Below are 24151 nucleotides of genomic sequence, written 5' to 3'. Positions count from 1 at the left end.
ACAGACGAAAAAGAGTATGCCCCCCCCTAGGAAAACCAGGATACAAATTGGACTGGAAAGGGTTAATTGCTGCGGTCAAGTCAGACAGCTGCATTTAAATTCCCCGACCGATGTTCGGGGGTCCGTACGCCCCCGCCCACGATGAGATCGCAGGCAGCCATGTGGGTGTCATGGCACCCGGGGGACCTTCTGTAAGGTCCCAGGGCTGTCTTAGCAGGATGCCTGTCAGACTGCAGTATAATATAATGCTATGGTTTTACATCATACTGCAGGAGTGAACAAACCATCACAAGTCCTTGTTCCCTCTGGGACTAAAAGAAAAGTAAAAATAGGATTAAAAACTTTTACTAATTATTTAAAAAAATAAAAAGTAATTAAGATTAAAAATAACTTTTGCCATAATAATTTGGTATAACTGCGTCCGTAAGTCTGATTTATCGAAGTAACGCATTATTTACTCCCACAATAAACATCGTCAGAAAAAAAAAAGCACGCCAGAATTGTCCTTTTTTGGTCATCCTGCTCTTAGCCCCGCCCCCATCCCGCCCCTTCCCATTGCAAATAGTGGCAAGGGGCGGAGAGGGGGCGGGAGCTCAGAGCACTGCCCCCTGCCCAGCCAGCCTCCTCCCCCTGCAGAGAGGGACACCGTATATCGGCCAAGCGTGAAAACCCGGCCGATATACGATCATCTGAATAAGCCCAAAAAATGTAATAAAAAGTGATCAAAAAGTCATATTATTAAAAAATGGTACCAATGAAAACTACAAGATGTCAAAACGAGCGCGCGCACAACCATGTAGACGGAAAAATAAAAAAGTTATTTCGGTCAGAATATGGCGGCCGATAATAGTTTAAAAAATATATATCTTTGAAAAAAATAAAAGTAAGGGCTCACACCCACTAGCGTTTTTTTAACGCGAAATCGCTGCGTTTTTTACGCGACTGTCGATGGGACTTTCTAATGTTAAAAACGCATCGCAGGTTGGTGCTTCGCAATTTTTGTGCGATGCATTTTTAACATTAGAAAGTCCCATTGACATTCGCGTGAAAAAAACGTGCAAGAAAAACGCAAGAGTGCAGGAAAAAAAAAACCTTTCTAAGTTTGGTATCGTAGTAACCGTACTGACCCATAGAATAATTTTTGGTTGCAGTGTGTATACGGTAGAAACAAGACGCACCCAAAGATGACGGAATTTAGGTTTTTTTTTCCCATTTCCCTCCACTTAGAATTTTTAAAAAGTTTTTCCGTTCATTATATACTACATTAAATAGCACCATTAAAAAACACAACTCGTCCCGCAAAATACAAGCCCTCAGACAGCGGCGGCGACGGATAAATAAAAGAGCTATGATTTTTTTTTTTTTTAAAGGGGGAGGGAGGCAAAAACGAACATGAAAAAAAAGGGCCATGTGCTTAAGGGGTTAAAGAAAAAAATAAATTATATATATTTTTTAGGGTAAAAAAAAAAACTACTTCTGCTTGTGACTTCTGGAAGAATGGAGAGAATGAAAATGTAACAATGTATCCCACGATCCAGGATTCCCACCGCCGTGACGTCACAAAGCCTGACGTCACAATAGCCGGTGGGAAGGAAGAAGAAGAGATAAGTGGAGGGGGGCGGGGTCAGGCGCTTGTGTCGTCATCACAATCCCAGGAGCAGCGGCGGCGGTCAGACGGAAGAGGGCAGGGGGGCGCTGTGCACTCTGCAGGCCCGGGCTGTGGGGAGCGAGGGAGGGTCCGAGCTGGCATCCGGAAGCCGGAGAGAGCATGGAGGCCGAGGACGGGCCGGGGCTGCGGGTCGGCTCTCTGGTCCCGGTCCTGCTGGAGCACATAGTCAATGACACTCTGGTGGTGACCCTGAGCTGCGGGGAGCGGAGCTACACGGGCGTCCTGCTGGACTGCGGCAAGACGTGAGTACCGGCTGTGCCCAACTTGTCCCACAGGCTTTCCAGCACTTTCCTATCTGCTCCTGGGAAAGCTGGGTGCCGAGCAGCATGGTGGCGGCTGCTGCTGCACCTCTTTCCTTTGGGAAAGCTGGATGTCGGTGGTCTTGCCGGCCATGTTGGTGGCCACCCAGCTTTCCCAGGAACAGCGGAAGGCGTTCTGATCCCGTCATCAGAGTTCGGTCCGTGAATACATTGGCCGTAATACGCCGCTGCCTTGTGGTTTTTTTTTTTAATTTGCGTGCGCGTAAAATCGCATTGATTTACTGCGGAAATTTGCAGCAAATACGCCGGTGACCCGCGTATTTACACACGGGCGTCTGTGCTGCGGTATATGCGCCAAGATGGGACGTGCCGCGTATTTTAAAGTTCGCGAACCCATTGAAATCCAGTAGCTCTGTTAACGGCGTGTTTTGCGCGTTCGCACGGGCAGGTTTAGAAGTCAAAACCAGGAGTGGATTAAAAGTCCCGGCGGCGCGTCCGTCCGTCCGTTATTCTTTCTCTCTTTTTTTATGACTCTCATTTAGTTTTGGCTTCAAAAAACTGCGCCTGAACAAAAGCTGACCGTGCGAACGCGCCCTTAGAGGATTCGCACACACGATTTTTCTGACCAGCTTTCTGCCCGTGAAAATCATACTGAAATCGGGTGACAAACAGAAAAACCGCGGGATGTTCCACTGTGTTGTAATTTGTCTTACAGTCATGAGTTAAAAAAACGGTTTGCACTCATTTGGTGCGTTTACGATGTTTTTTTGTCGCATGTAACCATGGTAACTTTAAAAAAAAAATGAAAAAGTGTGTAGAAGCCGTCATGGTTTTTTTTTTTTTTTAATGGATGTAAAATAAAGTGCAGAAATCTATAAAAGTCGTACAACGGATCGGCGTGATTTTCAGGGCTGGACGATACTCTTTCGGCCGGCTGACACGGCTGAGGATCTCGCCATTCTCGTTTGCTCGATAGAACGGGCTGGTGATGTCATCACCGGCCTGACCGCGCTCGGGACGCCTGTTTAAACTGCACGATTCGCAGTGACAGTCGCGTAGTTCTCGTGCGCCAATCATTCAGTATTTGGCGTTCCTATGTGAGACTCTGACCAATCGGTGTTTAACCTGCACGAGCCGCGCTGGTTTCTATGGCGGCTGAAACCGAAGACGAGCGTCAACCTCGCGATTCCCGTTCGTCGTTTACTGCGTTTAAATTGAACACTTACCGCTCAGTTCCGCTCGTGGGAAGGATGGCGTTCAGAAAGGCGTTCAGTCTAATCGAGGCGTAGGGCTGACTGGGATGTAACTGACCCGGTTTACGATTTTCCTGCCTGCGCGATGCGGTTCGCATCAGTTTTTCTTGCAAATGAAAAATATCCCAGAAAAAAACACTTTGCAAACAGATCGCAGCGCGTTTCATGGAAGTGCAGAGAGGTTATATTACCCTCCTGTAGGAGATAATGGCTGTTTCTGAACAAGAGCCGCCCGAAAATAAGACCTGCTGAAACTTTTCTCTCTTGGACTATTGGTGACTGTCGGTCTGAGAGAGAATAACTGGGGGGGTAATAACCCTCTGAGGGGACTGTGGGATGCGGGGGGGTAATAACCCTCTGAGGGGACTGTGGGATGCGGGGGGGTAATAACCCTCTAAGGGGACTGTGGGATGCGGGGGGGTAATAACCCTCTGAGGGGACTGTGGGATGCGGGGGGGTAATAACCCTCTGAGGGGACTGTGGGATGCGGGGGGGTAATAACCCTCTGAGGGCACTGGGTGGGGGGGGTTAATAACCCTCTGAGGGCACTGGGGGGGGGGTTAATAACCCTCTGAGGGCACTGGGGGGGGGGGGGGGTTAATAACCCTCTGAGGGCACTGGGGGGGGGGGGGTTAATAACCCTCTGAGGGCACTGGGGGGGGGGGGGGTTAATAACCCTCTGAGGGCACTGGGGGGGGGGGGTTAATAACCCTCTGAGGGCACTGGGGGGGGGGGGTTAATAACCCTCTGAGGGCACTGGGGGGGGGGGGGGGGTTAATAACCCTCTGAGGGCACTGGGGGGGGGGGGGGGTTAATAACCCTCTGAGGGCACTGGGGGGGGGGTTAATAACCCTCTGAGGGCACTGGGGGGGGGGGTTAATAACCCTCTGAGGGCACTGGGGGGGGGGGTTAATAACCCTCTGAGGGCACTGGGGGGGGGGGGGGTTAATAACCCTCTGAGGGCACTGGGGGGGGGGGGGGTTAATAACCCTCTGAGGGCACTGGGGGGGGGTTAATAACCCTCTGAGGGCACTGGGGGGGGGTTAATAACCCTCTGAGGGCACTGGGGGGGGGTTAATAACCCTCTGAGGGCACTGGGGGGGGGTTAATAACCCTCTGAGGGCACTGGGGGGGGTTAATAACCCTCTGAGGGCACTGGGGGGGGGGTTAATAACCCTCTGAGGGCACTGGGGGGGGGGGTTAACCCTCTGAGGGCACTGGGGGGGGGTTAATAACCCTCTGAGGGCACTGGGGGGGGGGTTAATAACCCTCTGAGGGCACTGGGGGGGGGGGTTAATAACCCTCTGAGGGCACTGGGGGGGGGGTTAATAACCCTCTAAGGGCACTGGGGGGGGGGGGTTAATAACCCTCTGAGGGCACTGGGGGGGAGGTTAATAACCCTCTGAGGGCACTGGGGGGGGGGGGAGGTTAATAACCCTCTGAGGGCACTGGGGGGGGGGGGAGGTTTAATAACCCTCTGAGGGCACTGGGGGGGGGGAGGTTTAATAACCCTCTGAGGGCACTGGGGGGGGGGAGGTTTAATAACCCTCTGAGGGCACTGGGGGGGGGGAGGTTTAATAACCCTCTGAGGGCACTGGGGGGGGGAGGTTTAATAACCCTCTGAGGGCACTGGGGGGGGGGGGGAGGTTTAATAACCCTCTGAGGGCACTGGGGGGGGGGGGGAGGTTTAATAACCCTCTGAGGGCACTGGGGGGGGGGGAGGTTTAATAACCCTCTGAGGGCACTGGGGGGGGGGGGGGAGGTTTAATAACCCTCTGAGGGCACTGGGGGGGGGGGTTTAATAACCCTCTGAGGGCACGGGGGGCGGGGGGGGAGGTTTAATAACCCTCTGAGGGCACGGGGGGCGGGGGGGGAGGTTTAATAACCCTCTGAGGGCACGGGGGGCGGGGGGGGAGGTTTAATAACCCTCTGAGGGCACGGGGGGCGGGGGGGGAGGTTTAATAACCCTCTGAGGGCACTGGGGGGGGGGGAGGTTTAATAACCCTCTGAGGGCACGGGGGGCGGGGGGGGAGGTTTAATAACCCTCTGAGGGCACTGGGGGGGGGGGGGAGGTTTAATAACCCTCTGAGGGCACTGGGGGGGGGGTTTAATAACCCTCTGAGGGCACTGGGGGGGGGGGGTAATAACCCTCTGAGGGGGGACTGTGGGTGGGGGGGAGAGTAATAACCCTCTGTGGGGGGGGGAGGGTAATAACCTTCTGAGGTGACCGGGGTTGGCCCATATCGCAGACAGAATTCGCCCGTAGAAATATGGCGTTAGTTACCCCAGAGTACCTGTAATCTATGCGGTTATGCAGTTTGTTGCGATGCTTTACCTCTGGACGGCCGGGCACTGTGATAGGCTGCTCCGTAGATGAGATATGGTTACGGTCGCAATTGTTCTACAGTTCACATTGTAGCAAATAGATGACATTTTTGGACTGTTTCACGTGGGAAGCTTCCAGTTGCACATCTGTGGTGTGTGAGGGCTCTTTTAGGGCTCATGCCGAGTGTCGCAGGATACGCCGCGGGAGTATCGCGATTAAAAACAGTGCCTGCTGGTGATCGCGTATTTCCGCGGCCTCCATTAATGCTATATCAATGGAGACGTCCCGCAACGGAAATCCGCGGCAAATAGAACATGCCGCGATTTATTTCTCGCTGCAGAAATCCGCGGTAGAATTCCGCACGTGAGCATCGGCAGGCAGAAAGCTACGTGGTTCAATAGAACCTAATAGTTGTGGAAATCACCGCGGGAAACACGGTAGAAATCCGTCCGTGGGCAGTCACCCTTAAACAGACGATAATCATTCAGACCCTCGGGGGATTGTGTGAATCTGAATGATGAACGCTACCGGCGAACGAAGGACGATCGATAATTCATTCACTTATCGTTCGTTGTTCAGTTTAGGCTGTCGGCCGCGGCGGAGGAGCGCTACTTCCCCGAAGTGATGTAAGGCAGATTTGATATAAAAATGCCTCGCATCCGCAGGGAAATCGTATGTTGGTGAGTGCGATATTGGGCCATGATTCACAACCCGATATCGTATTCGCCTGTTAAGTCACCCTTAAAGGGGTTGTCCCGCGAAAGCAAGTGGGGGTATACACTTCTGTATGGCCATATTAATGCACTTTGTAATGTACATCGTGCATTAAATATGAGCCATACAGAAGTTATCAGAAGTTATTCACTTACCTGCTCCGTTGCTGGCGCCCCCGTCGCCATTGTGCCGTCTAATTTCAGCGTCTAATCGCCCGATTAGACGCGCTTGCGCAGTCCGGTCTTCTCCCTTCCGAATGGGGCCGCTCGTGCCGGAGAGCTGCTCCTTGTAGCTCCGCCCCATCACGTGTGCCGATTCCAGCCAATCAGGAGGCTGGAATCGGCAATGGAGCGCACAGAGCCCACAGTGCACCATGGGAGAATACCGTATCACAAAACTGTTTGATGCGTACACCACAGTGGCTGGATCCACACTGAGTCACTGACTGCAGTCAAGGTCACGCCTAGCAGACAGTTTAGATTCGTTGTCGTACGCGTACCGAACCTGAAAAACCCCGAAAATAAGAAAATTTCAGGTGAAATTTGTGACTTATCTAGGGGTGATGGAATTTTTTCACTATTTTTACCGTAATCAGCACAAAAAATACTGTTAAACCCACTAATTATATATGCTACAATTTTTTCATCGCAGACCTGCGTAATGGTTAAATCGGGTTGGCTGTGTTCTTCCCCCAGCATTGTGCGCCGGTATCTCCCTCCCTTTTTTCCTAGTTCCATTGAAGTCCACCGCCTTCGTTTTGCGCCCAACAATCATCCCGTGTTTAGTTGGCTTAAATGGGGCTGATCAGTCGTCCGTTGGGTCATACTTATGGACGATCCCACCAACGACACCAAGGATTGAAGTAGATGAGTTGTTTTGTAGAAAGAAAGAAAAAAGCTGCGGACTGCACAAATCGGCAAATGACCGGGGAATTCGGCTGACCGTGACGCACTCGTGTATTTTCAGCTGACCACGGGCAAAATTTTCCAGCTCGGCTAATTAATACAATAGTCTACTATATTGGCTGTAGCGACATGTTGCTTGCGTAAGATAGTCAGCCAACAATTGCCTGAAATATCCAGAATCAACCATTGCAGGCAGCTTTTATCCGACAAAAGCCAGACTGACCCTACTGTAGTCGGTGAGGGCCGTTGGGTGCCGTTTGTCATGTCAGATCCAGCACTTCCGGGAATTTCGGCTCCTAAGATGGAGTTGAAAATCTTAAGTGCCGATGTGAAGAGAGAGTCAAGGCCGCAACACATGGGACGACCATCGGGGGCATTAGTCCCGGCAGGCATCCCATAGAATATCTCTCCTCTGCTTTCAAGCAGGAGAAACGGTTATTCAGAGAATGGCATCGGAGATCTTTCTGCCGTCCGCCTCCATTCACTACAAACAGGAGTCGTTCGTAGATGAATGACTGCCTGTTTACACGGGATGATCGTCACTTGGTTTTTGGGCAAGCTAAAAGAACAAGCGACTAAGTGATTCCTGCTCGCTCGCCCTGTCGGGTCCCGTGTTTGCATAAGACATTCACCCATTTGAGTGATTATTCAGGCGACTATCGGCTCATGTTAAATGTACTCTTATGTGTATTCATTGTCTGGGCTATGTCCAAGTTGGGGAATTGGGTATGTTGAGTGCCCAATTGGACACTCTGAATCTTCAGTACTCAAGGGAGATAAGCCGCCACCAGAGGTTTGTGGCAGTTAATTATTCCCCTCTCCCCCATTGAGAACACACATACATGCTGAACCAACCTGAGCGTGCGTGCGTTTGGCGAGGTCAGCTGTAAAAGCTTGCAGCCAAGAGCTACTGAAGACGCGAACTTCATGGATGGCAAGTACGTTTTCCTTCTCTCTTCATATGAGCTCAGACTGCACCCCTTTTCTTGTATCAAAGTAAAAAAAAATCCAAAAACTTGCAGGTCCAAATGAGTAAAAGTGTTTCCTTTTTAAGCAGCTTACAGAGGGGGATCCTGAGCGGGGTCCTGAAAATAACTCAACTCTGCTCTTCCGGCGTGGTATGCTGAAGTCGCCGGGGGTCTTTCCCCCTCCATACCCACCACCAGCATGCTCCTCGTGCCACTGATGGGCATCTCCAGCTCATGGCTTGCGTCCTAGAAACACTGCGCTGTTCCCTCACTTCTGACTTCGGCACGTGACATCATCGGGGCAGGAACTGTCCTACATGCTTTAAAATCACATAATTAATGTGGCGTAGACATTTTCAGACGCGATGAAAGAACGATCAGTGATAAATCACTGATCAGATCTTTTATGTAGACCCAAAAATCATCATTATTCTGCATCGCCTGTGTAAACAGCTAGTCATCCGTCTATGGACGGACTGCCTGTTTACTGTGAATGGAGGCGGAGGGGGGGGGGGGGGAACGATCTACGGCCAGCTCCGCCTCCATTCATGGAGCGGTCATTGATCCTGCATGAAAGCACATGAGTGATCATTGTTGGGACGACAGCGCCCGACAGTCATCCTGTGCAAAAGAGCCTTTAGTTTGCACTGACTTAACTTTTGTAAATGTGCCCCATTAAGGCTATTGAGGAAAGAATGGAAGTTACTGTACGTGCGCCAAACCTGGAAGCGCGGGCAGTTTTTATCAAATGCAGCGTCTTGATCCTGCGATGGAGACAGCACTCATCAGCGTTAGCGCTGTGTTTGCAATATGGCATGGGAGTGACTTTGGCAGCGCAATCAACCATTGGACGTTTGATAGTAATTTGCATATTGTGCAGGAAATACGGCGTTGAATGGCTTTTTTGGATTGAAAGCACTGAGGCTGTATTTATACGGCAAGTGGGATATCGGTCCGAGTTTCGCACTTGTAACACTTCAACTTTTTTTCTTCTGCAGTTGCAATGCATTTTGCGAGGAAAAACTTTTCACTGTATTTGCGAATTCTGCGCACCTAAAAATCACTGCTTGTAATAAGAGTAAAAATAGAGACCCTCACGTGCGTGAAAATCGCATTTACACGGCTTCTACAGGAAATAATGGGCCATTCTGGAACAAAATTTCCAAAAAACAGGACATGCCGCGATTTTTTTTCAATCTCGCACTATCGGTGCAAGTGAAAAACCGCTCCTGTAAATGTATCCATCAATGGGTTATTCTCCTGTGTGAGTTCTATCCCATCTTCAGTCAGACGGAACTCGCAGAGGAAAGTCACTGGTGTAAATCCACCCCGAGGAAGATAAAAAAAGGTAAAAAAAACAAACAAAAAACCCAATAAAAACAGATTTGTAAAAACTAAAAAAGAGCAGTTACTTTGCTCTATGTGGGGATTACTTCAGTAAATCTGGCATACATGTGACGGACCTCCTTGAGGGGCTTTACATGACTGAAGACGTTCCTGTATGGCTGCTGGGGGACACAAACCCATCTGATTTGCAGTCTTTTGGAAAAGATCTAACCTCGACCTACTAATAACATATAAGGAAGCAGATCAATGCTCTTTTCTTGCAGATCCGCGATGCGTCGGATATGTGTATGTGATACATTGCCATGTAGGGTATGACGGAGCCGTCCGGACAATAGAGGATTGCTGAAGGCATTTGTCAGATGTCTGCAGTTTAGGTTCCCAATGCCAGCTTCTGTACGACTGCCTCTTCATGTCGTATAGAGACGGGCAGAAAACTTGGACTCGGTCTTGTATTGATCTGGAGGATAGAGAAAGATAAAAAGGAATAAAAAAAGCAGCTGGCAAGGCCTTGGGTCTAATCAGCTTTAATGAACGTAAGCCGGGCAGGGTGATGTGGGGGAGGGGTAGCAGGCTGCTGCTGTCCTTCCCGGTGTATACTCGGCTTACCTTCATTGCTGGCTAGTAGACGCATGCGGCCGGAGTCACACACTGCTTTGCTGAGTTTTTCATGGCATGTTGGGTGCTTTTTAGATGGAACCCATTATATCTTTATATAAGATCCACCGGTTGCTCCTTCGCTTATCGTTCGCCTTAATCTGCGCTCGTTCACTCGCTCTTATTCACTTATCCAGTGAAAGACTGAACGAGCCAACAATGCGTCTGCCTGTCTAAAAGCACACTTATAGTTGGCGGTTTCGATAACTTTTTTTTCCTTCGGTCAAAAATGCTGCGGCCAAATGTTACCTTGAAGTCTCGTGAATTCTAGCAGACCCTACATACAGAGGAACTATTAGGCTGGGTTCAAACGGGGCGGATCTGCCGCAGAAATTCCGTCCAGAATTTCGCCTGCGGACGCTAATCTCGCGGTTGGCCAGCCATGTGGACGAGATTTCTCAGAAATCTCGTCCACACGGGATAGCGAATCCGCCGCGGCAAAGCCGGCACTGCAGCGCGGATTGAACGGCCGCAGCATGTTAATTTATTCTTCTTCTTCCGGCGCGGCCGTGCTTTCCTCTATGGGAGCGGCCAGGACGCTTCAAAACCCGCGGCTAAGTGCTGCGGGTTTTGAAGCAGAGCTTCTCTCCCGGTGGAAATCTCGCGGTTTTTCGCTACGGCCAAACCGCGAGATTACCGCCCGGATTCCGGTGTGTGTGAACCCACCCAGAAGAGGCATGATTATAGCCATGCACTTCACACCAGCGCAAAATGCTACAAATGTATCAAACCTTGTGTAGCAGTTTGATATATTTGTTGCATTTTGCACTAGCAAAAGGGGGGGAAAAGCACAGCAAGATCTTGAAGCGACCCTCCAGTTTTGGGACACAATTCTATCTCTGCACTGGAGCGGTTGAGTGGTCTGTTACCTTCAGTTGTTTGCCGGGCCCCGTTTGCGAATGTCCAAGATGACCGATACAATCTCCACACTACCTAATCCCCATAGGAAACTATACCTGCTCTCTGATTGGCCAGAGCTGCCCAAGTGATCAGCACTGGCTAATCAGAGAGCAGTGTGGTATTAGCTAGATAGACAATTGCCGCAGCTGAAAAGTGGGACCAGAACTGGTGGATCAGAAGGGCAGCAGAGAAGAGCAAGTGCAGGTAGTGTACCCCAACCCCTCCGATTCCAGGACGGGGGTTGCTTTAATTGTCTCTCATGATAAATAAGTTAAGCCCGATCAGCAGTGGTGTACACGGGCTTGTGCAAAAATTCTGCAACTTTTTAAAAAGTCACAAATGAGTCCTAAAAACTGAGTACATCTAACGCCCCTTTCGCCCACCAAAAACTGCAGAGCATTGACTAAAACCGCCAAAATTGGGCACAACCTAATGATGAATTCAAGTAGACACTGGCAAAAGATGTTTAAAAAGGAGCAAGTAAATGATAAATTGCCCCAAAGTGTTTGCTTTTTGGTGGCCAGTTGTGGTTTTCCCATTGGTTTCTCTATAGAACTTCAGAAATGGCAGAGAAAAAAAAACGTACGTACATAAAGTTTTTAGAAATAAGGGTGTATGAACACGGGCGAGATTTCCGAGCGAGCCGTGTCCGAGACGGATGGAACTCGCATGGAAAAATTAACCCTTTCATTTTGCATGGGTTATGTCTAGTGATGAGCGAGTGTACTCGCTAAAGGCAATTGCTCGAGCGAGCATTGCCCTTAGCGAGTACCTGCCCACTCGAGACGAAAGGTTCGGGTGCCGGCGCGGGGGAGCGGTGAGTAGCGGCAGTCAGCAGGAGGGAGAGAGGGGGAGAGAGAGATCTCCCCTCTGTTCCGCCCCGCAGCTCCCTGCCCGCCGCCGGCACCCGAACCTTTTGTCTCGAGCGGGCAGGTACTCGCTAAGGGCAATGCTCGCTCGAACAATTGCCCTTAGTGAGTAGACTCGCTCATCTTTAGTTATGTCACATAGATGATTACTTGGACCACTGATCTGCGTTAGAGAAATCCCAGCGTGTCGTGACTTTTGGCGATTCTTGGTCAAGAATTGCACATTATTTACTCTGGCAGTGAAGAAAAATGCATCGCACTCGTATGCCATGTGATTTGCCTGCGAGAGCAATGCGTTTTTTACCATTTTAATTATTGGAACCAGATGCAGTTTTTTCACACGTGGACATCGGCATGAATCACTTGTTTATAAAGCCAAAATGCATCTTACGTGGCATAAACTGCAGAAACATCCCACTCGCCCTTAAAAAACCCCCACTGAAATGCTTGTAAAAGTTGTTTAAAAATGCTTTGCATTCATTAAAAGCCCCCATAAGTCAGTGTGTAAACATGCTGACTAGTCGGTGTGTGAAGGAGCCGCCGCATGGGAAGCCTGCTGGTGGGGATTGTGGGACAAAGGGCGCGTGGGCTTCTATCAGGACCGCAGTTTATACAGTCAACTTTTTGTAAGTGGGGGAAAAAAAACTTTTTTTCCTGTTACCTGGGAGTTTACCTATAAACAAGTTCTTTTAACCCCTTAAGGACACAACGATTTGGCCATAAGGGGATTTTCATCTTTACTTTTAAAAAGCCTTAACTTTATTTTACTGTTAACATGGCGATAGGAGGGATTGTTTTTGTGCGGCGAGCTGTAGTTTTTATTGGTTCCATTTTTGGGTACATACGGATTTTGTGATCACTTTTATTGCGTTTTTTGGGGGGAGGCAAAGTGGACAAAATAAGCATTTTGCCTCTGTTTTTTATGCAAAGTATGGAAAGTATGCAAAAGGCTTTATTTTAGTTTTTTTTACATTTTTAGCACGATTTTTTATTTTTTTACATCTTGTATGTCCCTACGTGGGACTTGAACCAGAAAATCTCTGATAGCTATGATAATGCATTGCAGTACTTATGTATTGCAATACATTTTCGCTCACTTTAGTGATCACATGGCAGGTCCAGACACCAGTGTCTGACTTCTGGTTGCCATCAGCCCTCCATGATTCATAGCATTGATTGCAGCATGTAAGGAGTTAACAGCGGGGATCAGTGTTCACACTGATCTCTGTTGTTGGAGCTGTTGGCTGGCTGTTAGTCACAGCCAACTCCCACTGCAGGATGGTGCGGGCTCACTTCTGAGCCTGTGCCATCCACAAGATGTAAGTTTACATCCTGTTGCTTTATTACCACCCTGCCAGGATGTAATCTTACACCCTGTGGCATTAAGGCCGCTCTCACACAACCCGCTTCTTACTGAATTAGCGCTGCGTTTCAAATGCTGCGCTACAACGCTCCCATTGATTTTAATGAGGCTTTGCAGACCAGAGCTTAAACGCGGCGTTTCTAACACCAGGATTTTTGAGCGCTGTCTGCTCTATTTTCATACGTTTTAGCGCACCTCATCTCCCGTCACAATGATGGGGTGCGTTAAAAAAACGTCGTAAAATGCATTCAAAAACGCCACGGTTTTGAATGCAGCGTTTTATAAACGCAGGTGTGAGAGCGGCCTAAGGGGTTAAAAACCACAACAATATGCTATTTTGAATAAGGATATATATATATGTCTGTCCACTAATTAAGAAAAAAAAATCTCGCTTTGTCAACAAATCCCAATGTTCTTTTGTTTGCTCCACTAGGTCCGGACTGTTCTGTGTGCCACCGGTTTCAATTCCCAAAAACGATGACCCTCCGTGCAATAGTTCCTGTAACAGTATTCTTGGAGATGCCAACTTTTCGCACCCTTTATCTGAAATGCCTAATCAAGACACTGGTCTCCCTGTAACAAGTAACACTGATCAAGTTCCTCCACTTCTTCCACCTCCTGGGACTGCGCCACCTTATCCTCCTTACTTTGAAGGTGCCCCTTTTCCACCTCCTGTGTGGTTGAGGCACTCTTACAATCAGTGGATACCTCAGCCTCCACCTCGAAATATCAAAAGGACAAAAAGACGAATGTCAAGAAACAGAGACCCCGGTCGGCTCATAATGAGTACCATAAGGCTACGGCCTAGGCAGGTCCTTTGTGAAAAATGTAAAAACACCTTGAATACAGAGGATGCTCCTAAAGACAAACAAAACCCTAGAAGTAGTAGGAGGCTCCATAGTGAGGATAAAGAACGTCATAAGGTAGAGTCAGATCCTGAAGAGAGAAAGACCGGGAAGGACAGGAGGGAGGACAATAGTGCCTGTAGGGACTTGGTACATAAGAGCCCCATTAAAGACTTGGTACACAGGAGTCCAGTCATTAAGATCTCTTACAGTACACCCCAAGGTAAAGGGGAAGTAGTGAAGATCCCTTCACGCGTACATGGCTCAGTTGAGCCTTTTCGTCCAGGTAAAGCTCAAGAAAACGGGAGCGGGGACCATGAAACTTCGAAGGATGTAGACGGCTGTCAAACTCCTAAACGTTTGATGGACAGATCAATGAGTAGTCAGGTGGCTTCAATTCCAAAGTTAAAATTAACTAAGCCTTTGCATTCCAATGTAGATGTTCCCCCACCCAAAATTAGACTAAAGCCCCAAAGGATTAGTGATGGACAAAGCGTTTCGATCTACAAATCCGAGCTAATCGATGAGATAAATGTTCTTCAGAGCAGCAGGGAATCCGAGACGGATTCTTCTGCTTTTTACATGGACGATAGTGCAGAAAGAAGTTACCATGATGTCTCCTTGGGAAGCTCGGGAGAAGATGAGGATTTTAAAGGATTTCCGCACAACCAAGAAGGACATAACTTAAATCTACTTGGCAATTACCGCAAAAGAAAAGCCGATTCTTCTAGTGCGTCGTTGTGCAGTAATGACAGCTTGGAGGAGTCGAAAACGTCTTGCTTGGAGTTAAACACAATGGATTTTTGTGACATTATGCCCGGTGATGATATTTCGGTGTCCTCTTCTAAAGACGAACGGAAAACTGTGCCACCACTAACGGTTAGACTTCATTCTAAGAGTGTACCAAATTGTATTACCGTCGAAGGAAAGACTATTTCAGTGGGGGATATCGTGTGGGGGAAAGTTCATGGCTTTCCATGGTGGCCCGCACGTATTCTAAGTATTAATGTGAACCAAAAGGAAAATGGTGATCCTTCTTGGCAAGAGGCTACGGTCTCATGGTTTGGTTCTCCAACGACCTCTAGTTTATCTGTTTCAAAACTCTCTTCTTTCTCGGAATTTTTCAAACTGAGGTTCAACCGGAAGAAGAAGGGTGTCTACCGTAAAGCTATTGCAGAAGCTGCCAAGGCTACTAGTCACCTGACTCCAGAAATTAGGGAACTCTTAATGCAGTGTGAAACGTAACTTCCACGGCAAGTAAGTAAATAGACCTTATATACCTCTAAACTAATGTTTATTGCTACCCTTCAGTTCAATAAATCCCGCAAAAGGTTCATTGCTTATTTTTGTCATCTGTCGTTTGTATGAAGCTCTAGATTTCTGGTATTGCAGGAAATCAAAAAATGTCTTACTGTTTAATGTATTTAAGACATAACATCCTTTTTGCTAAAAAACTTTGGAGGTACTCAATAAATAAAGTGGGTGTATATACCCCTGTTTCCCCAAAAAATAAAATTTTGTTTTTTACATGTATAGCTGCATGGACATCATTTAAATTGTGGGTTTTTTTAAAACTAACTGTAAATAGGGCTTATTTTTGGAGTAGGGCTTACATTTCAAGCATCCTCAAAAATCCTGAAAAATCATGCCAGGGCTTTTTTTTCGGAAGGGCACCCACATAACTGTGATGAAGCTACAATGGCTGACCACCAGGGCAGTGTTTATTGAAAACATTGCAGTTGTGAGGTATGCCTTTGTAATGCAACTGGGGCATTTCTAAATCTAGAGTATATATGTGATGGGCAACAATAAAAAGCCTCATGCACTTATACATATGGGTTTATGCAAGCTCCGAGCTGTATGGAACTATTAAGATGGCACCCATATAAGTTTATGGGGCCAACATATGTTTTTGGGGCCACACTGTACCTCTCATGCTGCCTCTGAATCTGGCAGAGATAAAATGGTACAATGATCCATTGGAATATCCTGTTATGGAGACCTTCTTACCTATAAACAAATCTGCAGTAATGTGTCATATGGGCACACCATACAGTAGCATGTGGTGTGTATATGGCTCTATAGAGACTTCATGAACTGCTGTTCAGTCTAAGGGCATGCATATTTTTAACCCTTTCAAATCCACTGACGTCTTCCAACATTCTGATTGAAGGCTGTGCAGCTCCGATGTCAGATGATGTCCGGCAGGGTACTTTTACTGTATATTACTGGCCGCTCTGTTGTTGGGGCCTCTCCGGCATGTCACATACTGGAGCACTGGCTCTTGCCAGCAGATGGCGCTATTGTATAATGGCATGAAGAGAAAGCCCCCTAGGATTGGATTGCCAAGGGTAAAAGGGTCATTCTGGCGAAAACACATTTTCTTTTCTGCGCATGTCCATAGGCATGTGATACGTGGACATGCATAGTGCCATATGTGGTCTCTCCCGGCAGAGCGTATGGTTGCAAAATGGGTACAAGCGTTTTACGCATGAGTCCTTAAAAGAACATAAAGCCAAGTAATTTCCAGGTGGGCAGAATGAGATCACATGACCACCTGAGGAGACGGACTGCATGAAGTTTCAAATAGGAGGGCATAACTAACCAAGGTAATACTAGCCCACTTGTATATAGTGAATGACTAGCTACATAATGAATGTAAAATGAGCCATATCTGTGACGGAACCGCCTTAGTTTGCCTTGGGCAACTCCTCCTGCCCATGCTCTGCTTCCCCAGTGGAATGGGAAGAACTCTGTGCTAATGCTATCAAGGTGTTAATTAGACTGTTTAGCATGCTAATTAACTTAACTATCATGTTAAACCCTCCTGGAGATCCACCTCCGAGCTCTAAGATTGCACATTTCTGGAACTTTCCAATCTGATTTATAAGGTATGGTTCATTTAGGGAGTAGAATAGTCTTTTGGTGGTTTCTGGTGCTCGTCTGTAGACCTCCTGGGCCACATGACCATCTCTCCAGCGATGGGGCCACATGAACATCTGACAAGTATCACAACAGAGTTTTTGGGTGTTGACGGATGTCCTGTTCAATCCTTTTCTCTTCTCCAGGAAGATCTGACCACAACCTTGTATATACTGTAACTGACCCACTTCTAATACGTCCTCATAGTAACCAACCGTCGCACACCGAGCCGCCTCCTCTAGTCGGGCAGCTAGAAGATCCCAGGCAGATGCATTGTTAGACATAAGGAGCAGAAGAAGCGGGTTTTCGTGGTCCCTGCTCATCACATGTAGAGCAGTAGGTCCTCCTTCCAGAATTTTCCCTCAGCCCCTTCCCGTTGCATCCCTTCTTAATTTTCTGTTTTTTGCTTCCCACTGTCAAGGGGGGCCGTTCAGAAGCCCCAAATGCCGATTGGGGATTTTACGTGCCACTGTCCGAATTAACAGAGGCATTTAGAGGGTTAACAGCCACGATCTTCACGAATGCCGATCATTGCTGTAGCCGGCGGGTGTCGGCTCTCAGACGTTTCTGATCCCCTCTGTGTACGTAGCGGGCGCAGATAAACTTTCACTTGCTTGTATAGATTAATTAGTATCACAGAACCTGCAAGGCTTGATCGTCATCTTGCAGACCCCTTTTTAGGCTGCTGTCATACGGTGTTCTGCAGCGTCCATTCGCAGTATGTCGGTGCATATGTCAAACGTATCTATAGGCGAACATACACCCAACGGAGCCCGAGACTATGTCCTTATGACCTCTGTCAGCCTGGTATGTCTTTAATGAAGGTGTTTGAAGCATATTTTATTACTCCATTGCACATGGAGAGTTGAGTGCAGCTGCTTTACTGCCCGGTGTGGTTTTTGCTGATGTGTGTCTGAATGGGACCTTACAATTACTGTAATTACAGCAGGCGAAGGGCAGTAAACATGTTTACATAGAGGCGCGCTGTACACCCCTTCCAGGCTGCTCTTATATACTCATTCTTACATGCTAGGGTGGGTTTTATACCTTCATGTATTCTTTCCTGGCATCTATATCTATAGGTGTTCCATAAGCACTTTATGTACTAGAAACCTACAGACTGCTAACAATTCCAAGAAAATGATATACTAGTAAATGTTTCTCCCCCCGCAGGTATATGCCCACACCAGCTTCAGAGTATAATACCTTTTGTTCTGTGCGTTTAACTACTTAATGACCAGCGATGCACCTTTTTATTAGCAGTCTTTAAAAGGGGGTTTTCACAGGAAAGTTAAATCCTCTTGATTTCACCATGAATGTCTTCTAGCTGTAGATCCCACCTGCGAGAACCCCCAACGTTCAGGAGAACATGCTGTTTTGGCTCCTATTTTTCCGTCAATGTGGCTGTCTGAGGGCTTCTTTTTTGTAGGTCAAGTTGAATTTTTCCATGGTACATTGTAAGGGGTTTTCTTAGTTAATGATTTGATATAGTTTTGAGCTCACCAGACACCACTCAGCAGTCCTGAGAGGAGACACCTACCTACCGCCACCACAGAGATCCGGTGGGCTCAAGGACCTGTGGTGGCGTCACTTCTGTGGGAGGTGCCATTGTGCAGTTTGGTAGAAAGCACTATATACTGGATAAGCCGACGGCAGCTACCAGGGCCTGTGATGTCACCGTCAGGTGATCACCTGTGTGGGTGGAGTTAGGGATCACATGACCAGGGGCTGATCACTGCATCCAGGAGCTGTGTGTGTCATGTGTGGGGTCAGCATGGATATAGTAGAGCTGTTTGTGTAATGTGCTGTGTGTGTAATGTGTGGGGTCAGGATGGATGTAGTAGAGCTGTGTGTGTAATGTGTGGGGTCTGGGTGGATGTAGTAGAGCTGTGTGTGTAATGTGTGGGGTCTGGGTGGATGTAGTAGAGCTGTGTGTGTAATGTGTGGGGTCTGGATGGATGTAGTAGAGCTGTGTGTGTAATGTGTGGGGTCTGGGTGGATGTAGTAGAGCTGTGTGTGTAATGTGTGGGGTCTGGGTGGATGTAGTAGAGCTGTGTGTGTAATGTGTGGGGTCTGGGTGGATGTAGTAGAGCTGTGTGTGTAATGTGTGGGGTCTGGATGGATGTAGTAGAGCTGTGTGTGTAATGTGTGGGGTCTGGATGGATGTAGTAGAGCTGTGTGTGTAATGTGTGGGGTCTGGATGGACGTAGTAGAGCTGTGTGTGTAATGTGTGGGGTCTGGATGGACGTAGTAGAGCTGTGTGTGTAATGTGTGGGGTCTGGATGGACGTAGTAGAGCTGTGTGTGTAATGTGTGGGGTCAGGATGGACGTAGTAGAGCGCTGTGTGTGAATCAGGATGCATGTAGTAGAGCTCTGTGTGTCGTGTGGGAATCGCAATGAATGTAGTACAGCTGTGTGTGTCTTGTGCTGAAATCCCCATGGATGTAACAGAGCTGTTTGTGTCATGTGTGGGAATCGCCATGGATGTAGCACAGCTGTTTGTGTCATGCGTGGGAATCACCATGGATGTAGCACAGCTGTGTTTGTAATGTCTGGCCATCGGCATGAATGTAGTACAGCTTTGTGTGTAATGTGTGGGAATCGCCATGGATGTAGTAGAGCCGTTTGTGTCGTGTGGGATTCACCAAGGCCCGTTTTCTTAAGAGGTTCATACCAGATGTAGTAGCCAGGTCGGGGGATTCAATTTTCCTGAAAGACTTGGTTCTCGCAGGTGGGACCCTCAGCTAGAGGGCATTTATGGGAAATCAATTGTATTTGACTTTCGTTGGAAAACTCCTTTCATGTTGTGGAAATGCTGCGGTTCCACGTCGTTATTTTCACAGCGGAAATGCAGCAAAATTGCCGGCTAAGAGTTACAGTACAATTATAGCAGGAAATCCGCAGTGTTTTTTTTTTTATTTCTCTACGTATGAAGAGGATTTGTTTTAATCCCATTCGCTTTAATAGCAAACCTTCCCACGGGAGTTTCCACTGCGTAAAATTCGCAACGTTTCTGCAACATTGGAACGTTTCCTTAATGACGGCAATTAAAAAGGTGCATCCCTGGTCATTAAGCAGTTAAACACACAGAACAAAAGGTATTACATTGTGAAGCTGGTAAGGGTATATACCTGCGGAGGGTAAACATTTCCTAGTATGAATGTCAATTTCTTGGAATTGCCGCAAGGAAGTTTAACACTTAGCAGTCTGTATGTTTTTAGCCAGACATGGTACATAGTGTTCATGGAACGTCTATAGATATTACATATAGGCAGAATAACAAAACCGCTTAGGGGAAGGATGAACCAACACCACATCAATAATGGCTACCTTCTTCATACTCTATCGAGACATTTTTCCATCTTCCTTAAAAAAGATCCATCAGGACTGACAGAAAAATATCGAATCTGGTGAATTTCAAACCCGCAGATCATGTAGCCATTTACATAATTGAACCTGGGGTGTCCCGATCCTGTGACCTCTTCTGTAACTGTTTGTCCTAGGCAAAAGCCTTTTGACACTTCCGGTTTCTGGAACTCATGCCGGCTATGATCCTTTCTGGGGCATGCGGAGTGGGAGCTCAGAAGGCTAATTTTGGTCCCAAGTACGCGCCTCGGCTGGGGGGGTGTGGGGGCTGGCACTCGGGGTGGCTACATTATGCCACTTCTGGACCATTATGTCTGACTATATTTCACATATAGATCTTGGTTGGATAACAAGTATTCCACTGACTGGTGACATAACTTCTGGACTTAGGAAGGGGGTTGGATTCACCCCCTCCCAATAGTAAGTAGCTGTTTTAACTTCTCGCTTCATGATATATTCATAACGGTCCTCTGAACACTAATTTTGTATCCATTCTCTATCGGAATAACATGGAAGGGGTTGTCCAGTGGGCCTCTATGTTTACTGCACGTTCCCTATGATTAAAGGGGCCTCTCTTCTCGAGTGACTGCTATGGCGTCCTCTTAGGCCTGTGGCATCCCTCTTATCGGTCACATAGCCTGAGAGTAACCCGGTTCTATTCACGGGATTGAGCTGCTATACCAGGGTCAGCCACTATGATACTTCAGCCAGATGATCAGTGGGGATTCCTATAGGCCGCCCCCACGGATCCACTACCCTGAGGATAGGTCAATCGGTAGTTTAGTCCCATAACCCACCTTTAGATGGTAAGGTGGCCATTAGAGATGAGCGAACCTACTCGGTTCGGGTGTTTTTGGACTCGAGCACCGCTTTTTCCGAGTAACTGACTACTCAATGAAAAGATTTGGGGGACTCCGGAGGGTGGTGGGCAGCGTGGTGGAGCTGGGGGTAGCAGTGGGGAACAGGGGGGAGCGCTCTTCTCCCCCCCCCCCCCCCCCCCCCCACTCCCCTCTGCAACTTCCCCCCGGAGCCCCCCGAATCTTTTCGTCCGAGTGGTCAGTTACTCGGAAAAAGCGGTGCTCGAGTCCAAAAACACCCGAACCAAGTAGGTTCGCTCATCTCTAGTGGCCATGCATGTTTATGTTCTTCTCCCTTTTAGGCCATGGTTATTACTGAAAACTGTGCAAGCTAGCTTGGTTGTGTATCCATATCTCCTGTTCACCTCGAAAGTCAATTTTTTGGTTGGAATGGAAAATGTAGTGTAAAAATTATAACTTTAAAAGGAAAAACCTATATATCAGGGCTGTAGATGAGATTGAGGAAAAGCTTGTAGCTATCTAGGCACTTAGTGTTACTGCAGTTTTGAGGCACGTTATTTAAAAGGGTTGTAGGATTTATGACACCGCCATTGCTGCGCTTGACCTCATTACATCGGTCTCTAAACACCTCCGCAGCATCCCAGCAGAAATTTAATGGCAAGTATAGGACCAAGCTTCTTTTAGTATGAACAGTCCTTCAGGAGATTCTGAAGAGTCATATAACCCCATTAAGACGTGACAATCGCATCGTCTTCTACAGGGGGAATCGGGATGAGGGTGTCTCTTCTATTCTCGCCCTTATGTTGGCCATGTATATGGGATATCGATACGGCCGATCACTTGTGTATGGGATCGTTCGTGTAAATGTTTCTGGCATTGACAATGGTCAGGGATGATCAAGGAGTCTGTTTAATCAAGATCAAAAACACTGACTCCCCGATGCTTGCACTTCGGTGACGACAGCCATGGCAGTCGTGGCCTGGAAGTCATGGACCCTGATATAGAAGTTCTTGCAACTACAGGCAGCACCTAGGAGGGAAACTTCTACTTCCCTGCCACAACTGTTAAAGCTGTTGTCAATAGCCATTCTTTGCAGCTATGTGTGTCGGATGAACTGACTGGGAAGACAAGTCTGTAATGTTCGAGAGGTCGAAGAGTAGGGTGAGTGACTGGATGGCCATTCTTCAGCGTCCATTCCATACAATGGCTTAAGTAAAGTATGTGCATAGTTCACCAGTAGTAACCGGTCACCACGGCCTCGTCAGGGCTCTAGAAATCTACTTGACCCACAATCCTCTGCCAGGTACGACAAATGATTGGCCGATCATGCCCTACACTTGCAAGTTCAGCTGCTGTTGGATAAAATTTTCCAACCTGGCCGATTGGATTTCTGGCAGACAGGAGGAACAACGTAGGAGGACCGCAGACACTATTTTGAGTTTGCGAATTCTCTTGATACTTTTGAAGCAACTTTCCGGGCTTGGACAAACATTCTTCAAAATGTTGCATGTTAAATTTAGGCACAAATGCTTTTCTCGGTGGTGTGAGAGTTTATGTTGAAATTGTGCCGCCTCAGCGCTGGAGTAATTGTACGACTTAAAAAAAAATAAAAAATACGTTGCACGTTATAAATCAGGTCTAAACCGCTGCGCCACATAAACTGTGCTCCTAAATTTAGACTAAAATGCTAATGGCGTGACTTGGTATACAGACCCAAAAATGGCTGCTCAAGGTTCGGAAATCAGGCATATAGTAACTAGCCCACAAAAAGTCCCTTTTTAGGACAAATTCCAGGCACAATAGCTTTAATAACTTGAATGCAACGCGCTGATCTGACTGGTTGGCACTGCCCGTGTGGACAGCGGTGTTTAATAAAAGCAGATGTAGTGTCTTAACGCCGTGTTTACATGGCTGTTGGCGAGCTGCACTCAAGAATCTTGGGCGCAACTCACATCACACAGCACATGGACATCCCATCCGTGTGCTGTGCAATGTGCAAGACTGGTTTTCACTCTCATACAAATAAGGCTTTAGACTGTTGATGCATACTAATGTATAGTGTGCATCAGGTAGTCGGAGAAGCTGGTGTGGTCCAGGTTTTACAGGCCTGGAGGGTTGCTTTAGGCCTCCTGTTCACGGGTGATATTTCATTGTGCTATCTGCGGCGATAATCCACACGCGGATAACACATGAAACGCTTTCCACGGGATAACTATGGAAAGCGCAGCCCGATGTATACGAGTGGAAATCATAATCGGTTCATCGCAGTATATCATTGTGACTTGGTGTTCTCCCGCAGCGGAAATCTGCTGCATTAAGGCCCTCTGTCCACGGGCGTTGCTGTATCCCACGGCGGAGCTCCGCCGCAGGAGCCGCTGCCAGGGAGCAGGAGCCTCGGACGAATCTCCGCCGGTCAGCCTAATCTGGAGAATCGCAATGCTTCTGCGCTCGTGGACAGGGGTCCGGCGCTTTCCATAGCAATGCTATGGAAAGCTTCAGACGGCGTGATTCACCAACGGTAGACCGCCGGCAAAATCACTGCCGTGGACAGGCGGCCTAAATGAAGCCTCCATCTATTCTGAGGATGTTTACTCCAGGGTACCTAATTGCCACTCGTTGGATACGGCTTGGTCTACCAACTATGCAGGAATATATCTCTAAAATGAATTTGGTGATACTTCCGGAATGCCGGGTGTATATTTAAAAGAAACAAGTTGTCCAAATCTGAATCTATATGGGGCATTTGGGTTTATACCCCTAAACTAGCTTATGGGGCTACAGAGTTGCGTCTTTTGCCACACGTTCTATAACTGGCTGAATATATATTCTGGGTATAATCTTTGGATGTTTCAGAGAGCCACCCAAGTTATGTTATCAATGGTTTTGTGTATATTGCACTATATTTCTGTCCTTGGATGGTCTCGGAAAGAGGCCGAGGGTGATTATGTTTCATGTTCAAGATGCAACTTTGT

At 47.7% G+C, this 24151-nt stretch overlaps 1 protein-coding gene across 1 annotated transcript in view; it reads left to right on the top strand.

Annotated features, from left to right (window-relative positions):
* Nucleotides 1-1658: 1658 nt before the first annotated feature.
* PWWP2B (PWWP domain containing 2B) overlaps nt 1659-24151 on the top strand; it is a 43580-nt gene continuing 21087 nt past the window's right edge. Inside the window, exons 1-2 of the mRNA XM_066601186.1 lie at nt 1659-1911; nt 13662-15330. Of these exons, the coding sequence (XP_066457283.1) occupies nt 1769-1911; nt 13662-15318 (1800 nt within the window). The 5' untranslated portion in view covers nt 1659-1768 and the 3' untranslated portion in view covers nt 15319-15330. The remainder of the gene's footprint in view (nt 1912-13661; nt 15331-24151) is intronic.

This window comes from Eleutherodactylus coqui, chromosome 4 (genome assembly GCF_035609145.1).
Source record: "Eleutherodactylus coqui strain aEleCoq1 chromosome 4, aEleCoq1.hap1, whole genome shotgun sequence".
Taxonomy (NCBI): domain Eukaryota; kingdom Metazoa; phylum Chordata; class Amphibia; order Anura; family Eleutherodactylidae; genus Eleutherodactylus; species Eleutherodactylus coqui.
Note: the sequence above shows the minus strand (reverse complement) of the source record. Positions and strands in the feature narration are given on the sequence as shown.